At 44.9% G+C, this 19,908-nt stretch overlaps 1 protein-coding gene across 1 annotated transcript in view; it reads right to left on the reverse strand.

The window, feature by feature from the left end:
- LOC115470603 (T-lymphocyte activation antigen CD80-like) overlaps window positions 1-19,908 on the reverse strand; it is a 102,334-nt gene that overhangs the window by 19,506 nt on the left and 62,920 nt on the right. Inside the window, exon 5 of the mRNA XM_030203899.1 lies at window positions 10,735-10,863. Coding sequence (XP_030059759.1) covers window positions 10,735-10,863 — 129 coding nt within the window. The remainder of the gene's footprint in view (window positions 1-10,734; window positions 10,864-19,908) is intronic.

The raw sequence follows: 19,908 nt of genomic DNA on the forward strand, positions 1-19,908 counted from the left end.
CAGCCAGGATCCATTTCTGGTCTATTAAATCACTTTGAATATCAACTCCAATGGTGTCAATAGTCAGCAGGATTTATATAAGAACAAGAATTGCCATACTGGGACAGACCGAAGGACTATCAAGCCTAGCATCCTGTTTCCAACAGTGGCCAATCCAGGTCACAAGTACCTGGCAAGATCCCGAAAAAATTTTATGCTGCTTATCCTAGAAATATCCAAAAGAAATTTTTTAGGTGTCACATCCCTCGCTAACTCAGTCTGTTCCCCACTGGAAGCTAGCCCCGAAGAGGAAACCCCGCGGACATGGTCGGCCTTAACCCCGCCGCCGGGCAGCTTACCTGGTCTCTGCCCCGATAGTCAGTCATCTCAGCCTCGGTGCGGGCATGGCCGGGATCCTTCGCGGCGATGGTCGGCTCATTCCGAGACCACATCCGAGGGCTGGTTTTCACGGCCTCCTTGCTCCCCGTCGTTGGCTATGGAGTCCGCGCTTGTGCTGGCGGGAAAGATGGCGCCGAGACCCGGGAGCCGGCGTCTTTTCCGCATCTTGAGCGCGGGAACCAAAACTCCGCCCTGGAGGACCCTGATTGGGGGAATGGAGCTGAGGCTCCGCCTGAGGACCTGTGCTGAGCCAACCCGAGTGGTTCCTCGAGTGATGTCATCCGAAGTTTCCGCCCCGATCAGCTGTGGCTCGGCTTCTGATGACTGACAGTATTTAAGGAGCAGGTTCCCTGCAGGTCTTTGCTTCGGCTTCCAGAGGTTTCAGCCTGCGTGTGTGGTCACTTACACTTCATTGCTTATTTCCCTGACATTCCAGTGCGACCTTTTGCCTGTTCCTCGACTACTCTGTCTGCCGCCTGCCTTGACCTTTTGCCTGTTTCTGGACTACTCTGCTTGCAGCCTGCCTCGACCTTCTGCTTGCTCCAAGACTACTCATGCTGCCGCCTGCCCTGACCGCTGCCTGACTGCTGTTCGTGGTTCCGGTTCCTCGGTGCCTGGTCAGTCCGTCAACCCCCGTGGTTCCAGAAGCCCCGTTGGCCGCCTGCAGCTGGGGGCTCAACTCCCGGTGAACGGTGGTTGCCGCGGGTGAAGACTAGGGGTTGCTCAGCTGTCCTTTGGGGAACGACTGGGGAGTCACCCGTTCCCCTGCGGGACCCAAGGGCTCACAAGTCGTCAAACAAGACATTAGGCTCTCAGCTACTCCTTCTGAGTTGTTTAAATAACACAAATATCTAGCAAGTAGAGAGTGTAACAGGAGTCACTCTTCAAGCTAATAAGAGGTAGAGTCTCATCTGTCTTAGCACGGCTCCTAGTCACCTCACTCCCGTGGTGAATCTGCGCACGTGCACTTTTGTTTAATCATTGACTCATTCCCTCCACCTTCCTATGCTGCATTTCATAGAATCTCTTTTATTTAAACTTCACTGTGCATAGGTCTACCATTGTGATCTAAAGACACTTATCTTATCAAGCTGGCTTGCTCAACTTTTCAACTTGGTGTGCCCATATGCCCCGACAGGTGTGACTCCTGTTATACTCTCTACTTGCTAGATTTTTGTGTTATCCTAGAAATAAGCAGTGGATTTTCCCCAAGTCCATTTTAATAAAGGTCTATGGACTTTTCCTTTAGGAAGCCAGCCAAACTTTTTTTAAATCCTGCTAAGCTAACTGCTTTTACTACATTCAAGAGTTTAGTTACACATTGAATGAAAAAATATTTTCTCCGATTCGTTTTAACTTTACTACTTTGTAGATTCATTGCATGCGCCCTAGTCCTAGTATTTTTGGAAAGAGTAAACAAGCGATTCATGTCTACCCGTTCCACTCCACTCATTATTTTATAATGATATCTATGATATCTCCCCTCAGCCATCTCTTCTCCAAGCTGAAGAGCCCTAGCCGCTTTAGCCTTTCCTCATAGGGAAGTCATCCCATATCCTTTATCATAATTACATAAGTACATAATAATTGAAATACTGAGACAGACCAAAGGACCATCAAGCCCAGCATCCTGTTTCCAACAGTGGCCAATCCAGTTCATAAATACCTGTCAAGATCCAAAAAAAGTACAAAACATTTTATACTGCTTATCCCAGAAATAGTGGATTTTCCCCCAAGTCCAATTTTATAATGGTCTATGGACTTTTCCTTTAGGAAGCCGTCTAAACCTTTTTTTAAATTCTGCTAAGCTAATCGCCTTTACCACATTCTCTGGCAACGAATTCCAGAGTTTAATTACACATTGAGTGAAGAAACATTTTCTCCGATTTGTAGCTTCATCGCATGCCCCCTAGTCCTAGTATTTTTGGAAAGTGTAAACAGATGCTTCACGTCTACCCGTTCAACTCCACTCATTATTTTATAGACCTCTATCATATCTCCCCTCAGTCGCCTTTTCTCCAAGCTGAAGAGCCCTAGCTGCTTTAGCCTTTCCTCATAGGGAAGTCGCCCCATCCCTTTTATCATTTTTGTCGCCCTTCTCTGCACCTTTTCTAATTCCACTATATTTTTTTTTGAGATGCGGCGACCAGAATTGAACACAATATTCAAGGTGCGGTCGCACCATGCAGCAATACAAGGGAATCATAATGTTCTCATTTTCGTTGCCCTTCTCTCTACCTTTTCTAATTTCACAATATCTTTTTTAAGCTGTGATAACCAGAATTGAGCACAATATTCGAGGTGCGGTCGCATCATGGAGTGGTACAAAGACATTGTAACATCCTCATGTTTGTTTTCCATTCCTTTCCCAATAATACCTAAAATTCTATTTGCTTTCTTAGCTGCCACTGCACACTGAGCAGAGGGTTTCAACATATCATCAACGATGATGCCTAGATCCCTTTTCTGGTCAGTGATTCCTAATGTGGAACCTTGCATTACGTAGCTACAATTCGGGTTCCTCTTTCCCACATGCATCACTTTGCACTTGCTCACATTAAACATCATCTGCCATTTGGATGCTCAGTCCCCCAGTCTCGTAAGGTTCTCTTGCAATTTTTCACAATCCTCTTGCGATTTAACAACTTAGAATAACTTTGTACCATCAGCAAATTTAATTACCTCACTAGTTACTCCCATCTCTAGAAGGCTCCTACCTGGTTAAATCCCCTTGACTGACCCTGAAGCAGATATTCAGTGGTATGTAACCAGATAATGGTGCTGAATATCTGCTCTGACTGGTCAACACTATCCAGTTACTGCTGAGATGGTCAGGGGACAGAGTCAGGATGGTTTCTGAAATTATTGTGGCACAGGTGATATTCGGTGCTGTCGTCTGGATAACTATCCAGACAAGTTGGACTATACGAATGACGGTCCTGACTGAGCTATATAGGTAACTGAACTGAATATTGCCAGTATCCAGGAGCTGCTAAGTGCCTAGTCAGTGGCAGTATACATAGTGTGATGAGGTTAGTGCACAAGTCCCCATTAGGAGGCGAAATCCACTAAGACTAGAGTACTCAGAAACCCTTTGGGGACAGGGTGGGAAAGGCTGGCCCAAAGAGCAGGAGCGAAGTCCTAGCAAAGGTGTGTGGGGGGGGAGGGGGGGGGGGGAAGCAGCTCAGAGAAAGGCTTCCCAGTTTTCCCAGCCCCCACTAGAGGGAGTGTCAGGGATGAAGCTCAATTCCTGTGGCTGAGAAAGCAGTATGTGATTCATCCTGGGTGTGCTGAGCAAATAGAGGAATTTTTGAGGACTCCTGGAGAACAAGAGGCCTAGAGAAGCGGTTCTGAGGGGGAAGAAACCATGGCTATATGGAGGAGGGGAAGGATGTGTCTCTGGAACCCACAGCAGACCCTGCAGTTATGAAATGGGAAACTACAGGGCAAGAAAACGCCAGAAACTAAAGACAGTACCAATGGGAGGGCGGTGGGGGCGGTCCGCCCCGGGTGCACGCCGCTGGGGGGTGCCGCGGCGCGCGCCTGTCGGCTCTGAGTTCGCTAACTTCGCTCGTTCGCTGCAGCTCCCTCTGGTTCCTGTTCCGGGGCAGAGGGAGCTGCAGCGAACGAGCGAAGTTAGCAAACTCGGAGCCGAAAGGCGCACGCTGTGGCACCCCCCCAGCGGCATGCACCCGGGGGGGGTGTCATTTTGCAGGGGGGGGAGGTATCATTTTGCAGGGGGGGCTGTGCTGCACCCAGGGGGGGCACAGCGGCGATCCGCCCCGGGTGTCATCCAGGCTAGGAATGCCACTGCAGTGTGGGAGGACACAGGTGAATAAGTACTGTATAGTGGGTAGTTTGCTGCCAGCCCTTGATATAGAAGGGCTTGTTGTGTGAACTGGAGAAGCGAAAGTAAAAAGGCTGCTGATATTTTCTGCTGAATTGATGAGCTTAAGATAAACTGTTTGCACTGCTTGGGGGAGGGGACTTAAGGGCTATAGCTACGCTACGGGCTGCTGGTCCAGAAGCTTATGAACTGTTGAAAAGAATTACTCACTGGGCTCATTATTTGGGGCACTTTTCTCTGCTGCATAACCAGAACCAACCTGGATGAGGGGAATTTAACTCCAGGGGAATCCTACCTGAACCTTTTGGGGTCTTTTGAAGTGAACTGTGTGTTTCTGAGAGGAAACAAGCCTTCAGAGCTGGGGTGTAGCCAGACCTCCTGGTGGGAGGGGCCCAGAGCCTGAGGTGGGGGGGAGGCATATTTTGGTCTGCTGCCTCGCCACCCTGCCGCTCCCCACCCACTGCCGTAGCAAATACCTTGGCTGGTGGGGGACCCCAACCCCAGTCAGCTGAAGCCTTGTTCAGTGTCGGTCTCCGGCGGCGCCTTGTTGGCTGCCCTGCTCTGTCTTCCCCTCACGTCTTGCATGCTCTTTTTAGTGAAATTGACCATGCTCAGTTTCACTAAAAGGAGCGTGCTGGACATGAGGGAAGACAGAGAAGGGCAGGCAACAAGACGCCGCCGGAGACCAGCACTGAACAAGACTTCAGCTGGCGGGGGTTGGGGACCCCCGCCAGCAAAACCAGGGGCCCAGAGGAAATTTGGGGGGGCCCAGAGGAAATTTGGGGGGGGCCAGGCCCCCATGGCCCACGTAACTTTGCCACTGCTTCAGAGGAGGACCCACTGCCGTTCCTAGAGACTTCAGCCACAGCCCCGAGAAATTACAACAGTAACATAGTAGATGACAGCAGATGACCTGTACAGTCCCTCCAGTTTGGCCAAGAGGATAAACTCATTACATAAGGTATGAGGCAATACAACATATGTATACTTGAACTTGATTTGTCCTTGCCATTTTCAGAGCAAAGACAGTAGAAGTCTGCCCGACACTGTCCTTGTTCAAAAACTTTTGAAGTTGTTATCAAAGACCTTGATAAGCTCCATTCCAGCCCATCCAAATCTATTCAGCCATGATCAAGGCACAGACTATAGAAGTCCACCCCACACTGGCCTTGCATCCCAATTACCAGTGTTGCCACCTAGTTTCCGCTAAGCTCCTTTGAAGCGATTCCTTCTAAAAAGGATTCCTACCAGGGGCGTAGCCAGACAACAGATTTTGGGTGGGCCTGGGCAAGAAGTGGGTGGGCACCAAGTGTTCTCTCCCCCGCCACCACGAAAAAATCTCTCAGCTGGTGGGAAAACACTTCTTTCCACCTTGGCCGTTTGTAGCAGGCATACACTGAAAACTGAGCATGTGCAGGTGTCAGTATCATAGAGAGTAGCGTTTTCATTACCATCAGGGGGAAGTCTTCAGCCGGTGGAGCTTAGGATCCCCACCAGCTACTGCTAAACATGTGCTACTGATGGGTGGGCCTGAGCCCTAAATGGGTGGGCCCAGGCCCACCTGTGGCTACGCCACTGATTCCTACATGTTTATCCCACACATTTTTGAATTCCATTACGATTTTCATCTCTACCACTTGCCACGGTAGGGCATTCCAAGTATCCATCATCCTCTCGGTGAAAAAATACCATCAGCATTTATATGTGTTATAAGTATTATAAGCTGTCTGCCTCAGCTGAATAACACACAGAAATATTTCAGCTCCAGGTTACATTTGGAAGGCAGAAACCACGAGTAATAGGACCTGAGGATGAGTTGACCAATAAGGCAGGGGGTACAACAGTGGGCTGTGGGGACTGGAATGGAGGGAAGGGGGTGAGATCTGGTACTGGGTGGGACTGAGAATGGGGGGGCAGAGGGGTTAATAGCAAAGGATGCCAGCATCTTCCTTACACTGTGTCCTGAGAAAAACTGTTTTGTTGAAAATCAGTGCGATTCTTAGACATGCATTTTTTATGATCCGATGAAGGCACCCACCCTGAGCCCTGTATTCCCTGCATTTATTTTCTGCACTTGAGATCCTCTTTATGGGTTTCAATGCTATTCTGGGCTGTGAATACAGGATTTCAGGTTTAAATACCTCTGTATTGGGATTCCAAATATGTTTTGAAGTTCTAAGGGTTAGGTATACATTTTGGAAGTACAGCATGTATAAGGCTATAAATACTGGGGTGCTAATTTGAAGTACTAGGCTGCCCCATTGGAAATTCATTATGCTTATGAGTTCTAAGTAGTGGGGTGCTAATTTGGGTATCCAAAAGTAAATACTCAGCTGGGTGTTTGCTATTTAGAATTTTATGGATTTTCAGCAACACTATCTGCCCAACTGGCAATAATAAAAATTAATGTACAACATTAAACTGGTAATATATCTGTTTAAAGTTATACCTGCTACTTGTGTAGTGCCACTTGAATTAATACATTATCAATCTAGTGGCTGAACGTTGTCCTTTAGATAGATAACTTTATGGCCATTCTTAACCATACCTATTTCTAAATGGATATTTATGGTGATTCGGTGCTTTAATAGTCAAAGTTATCCATTCAAATGGCCTGGATTTTTAACAATAAATACTTAAGCAGCCAGCTCCACCGTTGACAAAATAAGTGCGTTTGAATCTCGGCCATATAGCACTCAAAAGGGCAGCATGGATTAAGGTGTTAGGTTGGAGTAGTCATTATCTTTCTGATTGGCTTGGCAGGTTAAAAGGTTTGTAAAGATCTCTGAGCATAGTCACATGGGGAAATTCTATATAAATAGCGCTAAAAAAATGGACACCACAAAAGGTCAGCGCTAAGGACAATTCTATAAAGGACATGCATCCTTTTAGAATCGTGCTTAGCGCCAATTCCAGCGCCCTAACTTTGGGTGCCAGACTTATACCTGCTGAAACCAGGTGCAAAATGCTGGCACCCAACCCGGCCCACTGAGCTAGTATTCTGTAATGATTTGAACAATTTTTCAGAATGTCCCTCCCATGGCCTTGCCTCCTTTTGGGGCACTATGGGGCCATTTTACTAAGCTGTGGCAGTCTGGACGCATGAAATTGGTGCGTGCTGGGCTATTTTTTTACCGCGGCTGGGAAAAAGGCTTTATTTTTTTTTATTGGAGTAGTAAATGGCCGTATGCTAATATTAAAAGTAGCTTGTGGCTTAAGTATATGCAGTGCATTTTTTGTAGAAAAAAAGGTGCTGGTACTCATTATGGGCGGGGTCACCACATATGGCTCCACCCCTATGATAGCCACACCCACATTAGCCACACCCCTTATATCAGCCATGGCACATATAAACAGACATCATTGAAAATATACTAGTATAGGAGAAAAACAATAACTTGTGATTTTTTTTCATTATAAATCATTTCTGTAAGATGTTACAGCTCCAGTATACCCAGTGCAAAATAAGACAACAGATGTAAATTCTCAAATTGGACATATTCCAAACACTAAAATGAAAATAAAATAATTTTTTTCTACCTTTGTTGTCTGGTGACTGTTTTCTATCCATACTGGTCCAAGTGTCTGATTCTGCTGCTGTCTATCTGTTCTCTTAACTCCGTTTCCAGGGCTTCCTTTCCATTTATTTCTTTACTTTCCTCCTTTCTTCTTCCATGTCCAGCATTTCTCCTCTCCCCCCGCCAAACCCTCTATCCATCCATGTCCAGCAATGCTCCTCTATCTCCTGCTCTGCTCTCCTCTCCATCCATTTCCAGCATTTCTCCTTCCTCTCCTGCCATCCCATCCATGTGCATCTCCTTCCTGTCTTCCCTCCCCTCCATCCATGTCCAGCATGTCTCCTCTCCCCTCCCCTCCCATGTCCAGTGATTCTCCTCTCTCCCCTGCCCTCTTCTCCTATTCAAGTCCAGCAATTCTCTCTTCCCTGCCTTCCCCTGCCATCCATGTCCAGCAATTCTCCATTCTCCTCTCTCCCCTGCCCTACTATCCCATCCCCTCCATGTCCAGCGATTCTCTTTTGCCCCCTATCCTCCCCCTCCCTTCAATGTCCAGTGACTCGCCCCAGCCTCCACCTGCCCCTGAGATCATTCAAACCCCAGCCCCATTTGCCCAGCCCCCCTTGCCCATACACACATACCCCCAGCCCTACTTGCCCATACACACATACCCCCAGCCCTACTTGCCCATACACACACCACCAGCCCCACTTGCCCACACACACACCCCAGCCCCACTTGCCCACACACACATACCCCCAGCCCCAATTGGCCACACACACCCCCCAGCCCCAATTGGCCACACCCCCCAGCCCCAATTGGCCACACAACCCCCCCAGCCCCACTTGCCCACACACACACCCCCCCAGCCCTACTTGCCCACACACACACCCAGCCCCAATTGGCCACACACACACCCCAGCCCCAATTGGCCACACACACACACACCCACCCAGCCCTACTTGCCCACACCCCCAGCCCCAATTGGCCACACAACCCCCCCAGCCCCACTTGGCCACACAACACAACCCCCCCCCCAGCCCCAATTGGCCACACCCCCCCCAGCCCCACTTGTTCACCCTCCCCTGCTCGCGCCCTGCTGTTTGCACCGATCCCTGCCTCGTAAAACTTATTTTTTCGCGAACCGGCAGACTGAAGAAATAAAACAAACAGCTGACAGGCTTGCCTCCTTCGATCGCGTCGGCCGCTTCCTTTCCCTGCATTCTCAGCGCGTCCCACCCTCGAGGAAAGGAAATTCCTCATTTTTAGGTACAACTTGTCTGGAATGTTTTTACGTTTGGGGAGCGTGCCAGGTGCCCTTGACCTGGATTGGCCACTGTCGGTGACAGGATGCTGGGCTAGATGGACCTTTGGTCTTTCCCAGTATGGCACTACTTATGTACTTATGTACTTATAAATGACATCAGAGGAGGGCGGGACGCGCTCAGAATGCAGGGAAAGGAAGCGGCCGACGCGATCGAAGGAGGCAAGCCTGTCAGCTGTTTGTTTTATTTCTTCAGTCTGCCGGTTCGCGAAAAAATAAGTTTTACGAGGCAGGGATCGGTGCAAACAGCAGGGAGCGAGCAGGGGAGCCCCAGAAAAAAGGTGCCGGTACGCTGTACCGTCGCGTACCGGCACAAAAAAAGCACTGAGTATATGTATTGTTAAATAACTTCTGGTTTTTAAAAGAGAAAGAATGTAATCAGATGTATTATTTCTAACTAATATTGGACAATAAGTATGTTTTCAATGAAATGATTTGACTATACACCGTATTGGCCTTGAAGAAGCCAACCAGATGATCAATGTGGAATAATGAATTAGACGAGTAATATCTGGGGATAATCAGGTTAATACCACTTTTTTTTCTGTTTACTGTTTAATTGATCTCCTTGTCTTGTTTTGCTCTCCTTATTTAGTGGTCTAAGAAAGAGAATAGAATTACCTGACTGAAATAATTCCTATATATTATTTTCTCTGTATTTCCGGCAAGTTGTTTTATCGCTTGTAAAAATTTAAATGGTTATAAATTTAAAAAAAAAAAAAAGTAGCTTGTGACTATTTACTGCCTGAGCCCTTACTGCCACCCATTGACCTAGCGGTAATGGCACACACGCTACTAGCGTGGTAATCAGGCAGTATACACCAATGTGGCCATGCTGCCGATTACTGCCAGGAACAACCCCCCCCCCCCCCCGCTATAGAAATTAGAAAAATATTTTCTACTGTGGGAAACAACGTGCGCCAGCTTTGTAATTACTTCCAACCGCCCATGCTACCCAGGCGGTAGTGTCGATTTGGCATGCGTTAGCCCTATCGTTGCTTAGTAAAAGGGCCCCTATGGAATTTGGGCACCTAGCATGATAGAATAGCCCAAAGTCAAATGTGCGTGTAAAACCTAATTGTTGCCAATAATCAATAATTGCTTGTTAGCACCCAATTATTGATAGTTGATGGTTCGTTAAGCAATTAAGGGGTCCTCTTACTAAGGTGCACTGAAAAATGACCTGGGCTAGTGTAGGCGCATGTTTTGGATGCACGCAGATCCATTTTTCAGCGCACCTGCAAAAAAGGCCTTTTTTTTCCAAAAATGGACGTGCAGCAAAATAAAAATTAGCACGCGTACATTTTGGGTCTGAGACCTTACCGCCACCCATTCAAGTAGCAGTAACATCTCATGCGTTAACAGGGCGGTAATCATCAGAATACGTACAATGCTGATTACCGCCCGGCTAGCGCCGTGTGCTGGAAAATAAAAATTTTCCGACGTGTGTAAAAAATGAAATTACTGCCCGGGCTACGCAGTAGCCAGGTGGTAGTTCTTTATTGACGCGTGTTGGACACGCATAGGCGCCAATGCATCTTAGTAAAAGGGCCCTTAAGTTGTGCATGCATCTCAGCAACACACCCAAATTTGGGCACCACATATAGAATCCAGGGGATAAAGAGAACACATGATGCACTCTACAGGAACCCAACAAAAAGGCTACTCACTTTCTTTGGAACAAGGAGAACAATTTTTAACCACCATGAAGGTAGCAACAATGATCATGACAGAGCTGGCAATGCCCACCACAATGGAGATAATGTCCTTGAGATCAGGAGTTTGAGGTGGTAGAATCTCTAAAACAGTAAATAAATAAAAAAAAGAGATTTATTTTAATTTAAATTTTGGCATTTATAATCTTCTTTACCACTAAGTTCTAGGCAGAGGACAGTCAATCTTAAAAGTACAGTCAAATGAAAAAGGTCTGTCAATCTGAAAACACAATCAAATGAAGAGGTATATACCTCTCCAGCATGCAAATACTATCAGATTCAAGACTTCACCAAAATCCCATACAATCAATTCAACTTATTATAATAAAGAATCATACAATTTTAATTCACAACGACAGAATTCAAGATCCAAAGTATTTTTGAAAGAGCTAGGTTTTCACTAAACGTCAAAACCTCATATAGGGCCTTGTTTACTAAGCCACATAGGTGCATTAGTATTTTTAATGCGCGTTAACTATGTATGCGCATTAACCTTGTATGCGCCTACAATATCCCTATAGGTACCTACACAGCATGTGCGATAACTGTAGGCGCGTTAAAAATGCTAACGTGCCTTAGTAAACAGGGCCCATAATCCATTGTCAGTTTAATTTCCTCCCTCTCTCTTGTTTTCACTTAATTTGATTCTGGATGTAGATTACATGTAAGCTCCGGTATTGCCTTACTTTGTAAAATGTTACTTGTTGTTATGTTGTGAGCTCTTGATTGCATCTGTATCAAAAATCAATAAAAGAAATTAAACATAAAATACTGGATAAGGTATTAAGCACCCTAAGTTGTTAAAAAAAAAATCACATTAACAGTGGTCATCCAGTGGGAAGCTTAAATGCATCAGAATCCAACATTCACCATGGTTTTTCCAGGAATGATATATGGCATTGTTATATATTACTCCAAAAAGCCGGGGATAAACTATAAACTAGTCACAACCAGAGCACTCAATGTATTACTGTGCTCCAGACATATTTATATATCAAAATCACTTTATTATAACAAATCCCTATCAGCATACATATCCATCACTAATTACTGAGTCAGTTCAATCCCCCATGAATATTATACATCACAGATTGTTATATGAACATTATAAACACATCATGACTAATCATCACATTTGAACAATGTTGTGTTATACTCTCTTCGCATCCTAATAAAATATTGCATATGTGGATTTTACACAATTTAAATTCAAAAACAGCCCTATGTCATTTACTATCAGCATACACACACAAAGAGCACACCCTCAGCGCTTCTTTTTAATGAAACCCGCTGTGAACTATCATCACTCCTCCGTGATTTTGGCTCACATTACTTCGTGACCCAACTATCTAAAGGTCTAAGGTCTAAGGTTTGGCAATTAAAATTCAATGCGAAGAAATGCAAAGTGATGCACTTAGGGAATAGAAACCCTCGGGAGATGTATGTGTTAGGCGGGGAGAGGGATCTTGAGGTGATAGTAACTGAGGATCTGAAGGCGACGAAACAGTGTGACAAGGCGGTGGCCATAGCTAGAAGGTTGTTAGGCTATATAGAGAGAGGTGTGACCAGCAGAAGAAAGGAGGTGTTGATGCCCCTGTATAAGTCGTTGGTGAGGCCCCACCTAGAGTATTGTGTTCAGTTTTGGAGGCCGTACCTTGCGAAGGATGTAAAAAGAATTGAAGCGGTGCAAAGAAAAGCTACGAGAATGGTAAGGGATTTGCGTTACAAGACGTATGAGGAGAGACTTGATGACCTGAACATGTATACTCTGGAAGAAAGGAGAAACAGGGGTGATATGATACAGACGTTCAAATATTTGAAAAGTATTAATCCGCAAACGAACCTTTTCCGGAGGTGCGAAGGCAGTAAAACGAGAGGACATGAAATGAGATTGAAGGGGGGCAGACTCAAGAAAAATGTCAGGAAGTATTTTTTCACAGAGTAGTGGATGCTTGGAATGCCCTCCCGCGGGAGGTGGTGGAAATGAAAACGGTAACAGAATTCAAACACGCGTGGGATAAACATAAAGGAATCCTATTCAGAAGGAATGGATCCTAAGGAACTTAGCCGAGATTGGGTGGCAGAGCCAGCCGGTGGTGGGAGGCGAGGATAGTGCTGGACAGACTTATACGGTCTGTGCCCTGAAGAGGACAGGTACAAATCAAAGTAGGGTATACACAAAAAGTAGCACATATGAGTTTGTCTTGTTGGGCAGACTGGATGGACCATGCAGGTCTTTTTCTGCCGTCATTTTACTATGTTACTTTGTAACTGTTGAAATGTACCTTTAACTTGTAACTATTGATGGCTCCAATCAGGGCTCCCTTGGTGAAACAGCGCTGTTTGTTCAAAATTGACAATTTCATAGCAGACTTTAGATCCTCAAGTTTTTATTCCAAAAAAATGCTCCAACTTGCCGTGAATAGTCTCAACACCCTCTCCTTTCAATAGCAATCCAACATGCGGGAGAGCTTCCTTCAGTGCAAAAAATTAAAAAGCCCCAAGGTACTGGGGAGGATTTGTGGTTCATTTGTATATTCCTCCAGCTGTCATCTGGGCTTACCCCTTGGTTCATCTGAACCACTCAGGCCCCTGCTACTCTGCCCTCCATCCATCCACCTGCCAGGTGGTACAAGTTGTCACAGTGCATCTCCACAAATTTGTATTTTCCCTTCTCCTTCTGTTTCCTATCTCCCACTATACTTTCTCTTCCAGATACTAACTCTTTCTAGTCTTATTCCAAATCTCAAATCACTACAATCCCCCTCCCTCAAGACCACGCTGCCTATTTTCTGCTTTCATCACCTCACCAGCCATTTTGTATTCTAGCTTTACTCCAGTTCTCAAGCTTCAACATTTTCTTAGTTTCAATCAACCATCTCCATTCTGTCTGATCACATCCCATCTTCATCACTATCATCATGCCTCCCACACTCCGTATTCTCTTGCTTCTTCTCCTCCTCCTCTCTCCTGAGGATATCAATTCCAATCCTGGTCTCCCAAATTAACTCTCACTCTACCTGTGCTGGTCAAGCCACAACCTCACCAATCTTATTTCTATTCCTCTCCTTCCTTCCCCTTCTCTCCCTTTCTTATGTGCCCTGCGGAAGGTCCGCTCTGCCTCCAGTAAGTTTGCCTATATTCAAGACTCCTTTATCTCTTGTACTTTGCATCTTCTTGCTCTTAGACTTGGCTTTTTTCCCCAAGACTCTGCTTCAGTTGCCACCTTCTGTCATGGAGGTTGCCTTTTCTCCCATACGCCTCGCAGGTTGGGCTGTGGAAGTGATGTCGGGCAGATACTCTTTTTTTTTTTTTTAGTTCAATCTTTTATTGAGATTTTCAACTAAGAACAATAGTCAGTAATAACTTCTGCACAGATAATACAGTTAAAACAAATAAAAACAAAAACAAGTAGGGACCATACCGCAACTTAAAAGTTCATCAGTAACTTTGCTGCACAGCATCTGCACTATGTATGTGGCTTAATATTATCAATATAAAAAGTCAGCAATAGGCTGCCATATATTTTTTTAATATAGTCTATATGATGCAGTTTATTAGCAGCTACACTTTTGCATTGATAACATAGTTGAACAGTATTTAACCCAAAAAAAACAGGGTCGACAGCTGGTGGTGATCGTTATGCAGGCCTGAAATTCAATGCCGGGCCATGACCGGGCACTGGAATTGAACTTCTGGGTTTGCAGAACCGGTTAAATATGATATTCAGCACTTAACCGGTTATGGGTTACTGCCTAAAGATAGGACTGACTTTTATGCACTCCTATTTTTATTCGACTGGTTAAGTTCTGAATATCAGCACTTAACTGGCCACGTGCAGACTCTGCCCCCAGAACGCCCCCAAAACAGCTGGTTTTGAATTCGGCACTAACTGATTATTTTCAGCGGCGCTGACTAGTGCCGCTGAAAATGACCAGTTAGCACTGAACAGGCAATCTAACTGGTCAGGAGCCATTTCTGGCTGTTTAATCATGTTGAATATCAACCCCAACATTATTATGCATAGACGTCTTCCAGTTACTTATGATTTGTTGCAATGCCACAGAAATCAGAATATTAAAATGCTGCATTTGATATAGTGATAAGTGCACCCAAATTGTTTCCCAGTACATGTGGATAACCAGGCATTGGCACAACGTGTGAATCATAGTTCCTACAAGTTGCCCACAGTACCAGCATTTTGCAGAAGTTAGTACAGCCCGGAACATCCTACATGGTGTCCAGATAGCTCTGTGTGCCATGAAAAATAATGATTGCATTAATGAAATTGATAATGTTGGTCTAGTGACTGTCACAATATACATCCCGTTCAAACAAGTCATAACCGAAATCACAAATGAAATCACACACAGCCTCCAAATAATGAACTCATGGGCGGACGCATTCCAACTAAAGTTAAACACAGAAAAAACACAATGAGGGGCATAATCGAACGGAAACGCCTATCTCCATGGGCGTTTATCTCAGAGAATGGGTCCGTGAAGGGGCGGGCCGAACCGTATTTTCGAAAAAATGGACGTTTTTGAGCTGGGCGTTTGTTTTTTTTAGCGATAATGGAAACTAAAAATGCCCAGCTCAAAAACGTCCTAATCCGAGCCATTTGGTCATGGGAGGGGCCAGGATTGGTAGTACACTGGCCCCCCTGATATGCCAGGACACCAACTGGGCACCCTAGGTCAGTGTGGTGGACTTCAGAAAAAGCTCCCACATGCATAGCTCCCTTACCAAGGGTGCTGAACACCCAATCCCCCTCCCTCAAAACCCACTACCCATAAATGTACAACACTACCATAGCTCTTAGGGGTGAAGGGGGCACCTACATGTGGGTACAGTGGGTTTTGGAGGCCTCCCATTTACCAGCACAAGTGTTACAGGTGGGGGGGGGGATGGGCCTGGGGCAACCTGGCTGAAGTGCACTGCGGTACCCACTAAAAGTGCTCCAGGGACCTGCATACACGCAGGCCTCTAGGACTGGTTGCTGCTATATAACATTGGCACACCAGTTGACACCTCAAGACTAATCTCTCCGAAAACGTCCTTTATTGGAATAACCGTGTTTACTCACAGTTAACTGCAGATCAGAGGTTGTGCCCCACTGGCAACGAGTCTCCCTGGTATGAGATGAGCAGTAGGTCAGAGCTGGCAGAATGGTGTACAATGCCCTCTTTCAGCCATATTCAAGGTAAGAACTAAGTTCTGTAACGTGGCTAACACAGGAAAGGGAACTAAAACTGGCTTACAAAAATGGCCACTACCGCATGGACTACAACAAGAAACACAACAGGGCACACTCTGACCCAGTAGGCAGGGGGAAAAGCACCATGGGAGAAGAGCCTACCAACTACCAACATCGTGATACTGTAACACAAGCTAGTGAAATCACGGAGCCCAATACGCTACACCCACCACAATGCAATGCTGATGTGACCCTGTACTGCACCCGAGAGCCACATCTGACCCATGGAAAGGCTGTGAGAGGATCGAACACATTCTGCTGTCATGGAGGTGGGTACGGCATTTGAGGCTGGCATACAGGCTGGAAAAAAGTTTTTAAAGTGGGTTTTTTTTGGTGGGAGGGAGTTAGTGACCATTGGGGGAGTCCGGGGAGGTCATACCCGATTCCCTCCAGTGGTCATCTGGGCAGTTGGGGCACTTTTTTTAGGACTTGCTCGTGAAAAAAAAGGGTCCAAAAAAAGTGACCCAAAATCGCGGTCAAAACGCCTTTTTTTTTCGATTATCAGCTAAAGACGCCCATCTCTCCTCGGCTGATAACCACGCCCCAGTTCCACCTCCACCATGCCTCCACCACGCCCCCGTCAACTTTATTCGTTTCCGCGATGGAGTGCAGTTGGAAACGCCCAAAATCGGCTTTCGATTATACCGAGTTGGGCGCCTTTGCGAGATAAACAACTATCTCCCAATTTAGGTCGCACTATAGGCGTTTTTCTCTTTCGAAAATAAGGCGGAATGTCTCATCCTGTCCTCACAATACAACACAAACAAACCCAATACCATAAAAACTCCAGACTACACACTTCCGGTCTCAGACAGCCTGAAAATTCTAGGAGTCACAATTGACCGAAACCTCACACTTGAAGATCATGCGAAAAATACAGCAAAGAAAATGTTCTACTCAGTGTGGAAACTCAAAAGAATCAAACCTTTCTTCCCAAGGGAAGTATTCCGCAGCATAGTACAATCAATGGTGCTAAGTCATCTGGACTTTTGCAATGCCATTTATGCCGGATGCAAAGAACAAATCATCAAGAAGCTTCAAACCGCTCAAAATACAGCAGCCAGACTCATATTTGGGAAAGCGAAATACGAAAGCGCCAAACCCCTAAGAGAAAAACTACACTGGCTCCCACTAAAAGAACGAATTACATTCAAAGTTTGCACCTTGGTCCACAAAATCGTTTACGGGGCAGCCCCGACCTACATGTCAGACCTTATAGACTTGCCTATTAGGAACACAAAAAGATCACACACATTCCTGAATCTCCACTATCCTAACTGTAAAGGGCTAAAATACAAATCCACATATGCGACCAGTTTCTCATACATCTGCACGCAGCTATGGAATGCTCTACCGAAGGCCATAAAAACAACGCAAGACCTAACCATCTTCCGAAGGCTACTGAAAACAGATCTTTTCAAGAAGGCATACCAACAACATCCATTTTAAATACTAAATAATAACATTATACACGATCTATACAAAACTTAACTTTTATCGCCTGACTGCTTAACCTCTTTGCTATTAATGATCAAGCACTACCACTTTAAACCTTATGTCGAATAGGGTCTCTCTATAGCCGCTGACCTAATGTATGTTACAACCCAATTTATTACTCAGGAACCTTCTTGCAATACCATAATGTATTCTTCTTTACCATGTATGTATGCACATGGTATATATATATATATATACCATGATCTGTTCCATATATATTATGTTCCATGTATGTTACCATGACTGTACGCACCTGAACGCAATACCATCTGTAATCCTGTTAACCGGAAATAGCAACCGCCATTACGGCAAATGTAAGCCACATTGAGCCTGCAAATTGGTGGGAAAATGTGGGATACAAATGCTACAAATAAATAAATACCAGCATTTTGCAGAAGAAGTTAGTACAGCCCGGAACATCCTACATGGTGTCCAGATAGCTCTGTGTGCCATGAAAAATAATGATTGCATTAATGAAGTTGATAATGTTGGTCTAGTGACTGAGCTCAAAAAATACTCCCAATCTGCGAGGGCTGAAATTGTACATCCGCAGACCAGATCTCTTGAACTCCAAGTGTTTGTGAAAATCTCTCTCTTAAACATAATGACACCGGGTGTCCACATAAAGCACATTTGCATGCAAGTTCCAAAATGTTCAGAAATTCCAAGAAGCTATTTAGAAAGTAACAAGAATATCGCAGGCTGTGCTGCAGCTGTATGAACTGAAAAAGATGAGTTATAGACAGATCATATCAGCATTTTAAAGCAGCAAAAGTCTATAAAACCTGATGGCTGCAACAGATGGGAAAATGAACAAAGGCCTTTCATCAGCAAGGCCTCCCAATAGCTGAGTTTCTCTGCAATTTTTAATGAAGGGTTTCTCCACAATGGGATGTGAAGGCTCTTTGTTCAAGGAATTTTTGAGCACTATCCATGAAATGGAGAGCTTTGCTTGTGGAATGTAGCACATGGTGCACTCATCAGTGCTTCCATGGAATCATCCCCCAGTATAGTCCCAATGGAAATGGGCTAGCTTCTGTTTGTTCAGGAGCAGCCATGCCAGCAGCTTAGGTTCATCCTGCCCAGCTTCAAGCTGTCTCATCCCATAGTGGAGCAAGAAGACTATGTGGTAAAGAAAGAAATCAGGGAAGATACCCCCTTTTTCATGAGATTTCTTCAATTTCAGCTTAGCAATTTTAGGTGGTTTACCTGCCCACAAGAACTGAAGCAATGAAGATTCAAACTTTTTATAAAAGCATCAGGCAGCAGGAATGGAAACATGCTAGTATATAATTGATTTGAGGAACCACAATCATCTTAATCACATCTTACTGGCAGTCCACATCTTATGATGATCAGTCCAAAGTTGTACAAGTGATAATGGAGTCAATTTTAGCCATTGTTCAAGCTTTATTCACGTCCAGATCTCTTGTTAACTCTATGCTATTTAAGGCCTTGTGCAGTCCAATTTAAATTTGTACTGAGCAACGTCTGGCTGATAAAGTAATCGTGCATGGATAACAACTCTGATTTACTCCAGTTGACCTTGTAGCCAGAAAAACTAGAAAAGTATGAGATCAGAGTGTTCAAAGAAACTAAAGAGGTCTCTGGATGTGATTAAAATAAGATGACATCATCTGTGTACGCTGCCACTTGCAATCCAGGTCCCCAACAGTTATACCAAGTGTATCTTTGATGGATGGCTATCAAGAGGGGTTCAAGGGCTAAATTAAACAATGGTGACAGTGGCCTTGCTTAATGCCTCTCTGAAGAGGAAAAGGCTTAGAGAGCATGCTGTTGATCATAAAACATGAGGATGGACAGTTATAAAGAATGGTTAACAAATTTATAAATGACTCCCCATATCAAAACCAGTGCAGGACCTCAAATAAATGTGTCCATTTAACGCAGTCAAGTGCCTTTTCCACATCGATGGATAATGCTGCAATATGATGATGGTGCCATTGTGCAATAACCAACAAATCATTAAAACTCTGGCATTGTTCGATATGCAGCACTCTTTAATGAAGCCAACTTGATCTTGATATATAAGAGTGGTCATCACAGAAGCAAGTCTATCTGCTAAAATCTTGGCATGTCATGTACCTTATAATCAGCATTCAATAATGAGATTGATCTATAATTCGCCACTAAGTTGGGATTTCTGTCAAGCTTTTCCAGAACACTAATCATTGTCCAACCTATGATTCTTGCTTGATATTTAAAGAAGAATAAAGTTCTGACAAATTAGGCTGTAGGAGGTGAGAAAAGATTTTGGAATATTCGATGGGTATACCATCTGGCCCAGGAGTCTTCTGAGGGGACAATGATTTAATTACTAGTTTACCGTCCTCATCAGTGATGTCTGCCCCTAG

The sequence above is a fragment of the Microcaecilia unicolor genome, chromosome 5, assembly GCF_901765095.1.
Source record: "Microcaecilia unicolor chromosome 5, aMicUni1.1, whole genome shotgun sequence".
Taxonomy (NCBI): Eukaryota; Metazoa; Chordata; class Amphibia; order Gymnophiona; family Siphonopidae; genus Microcaecilia; species Microcaecilia unicolor.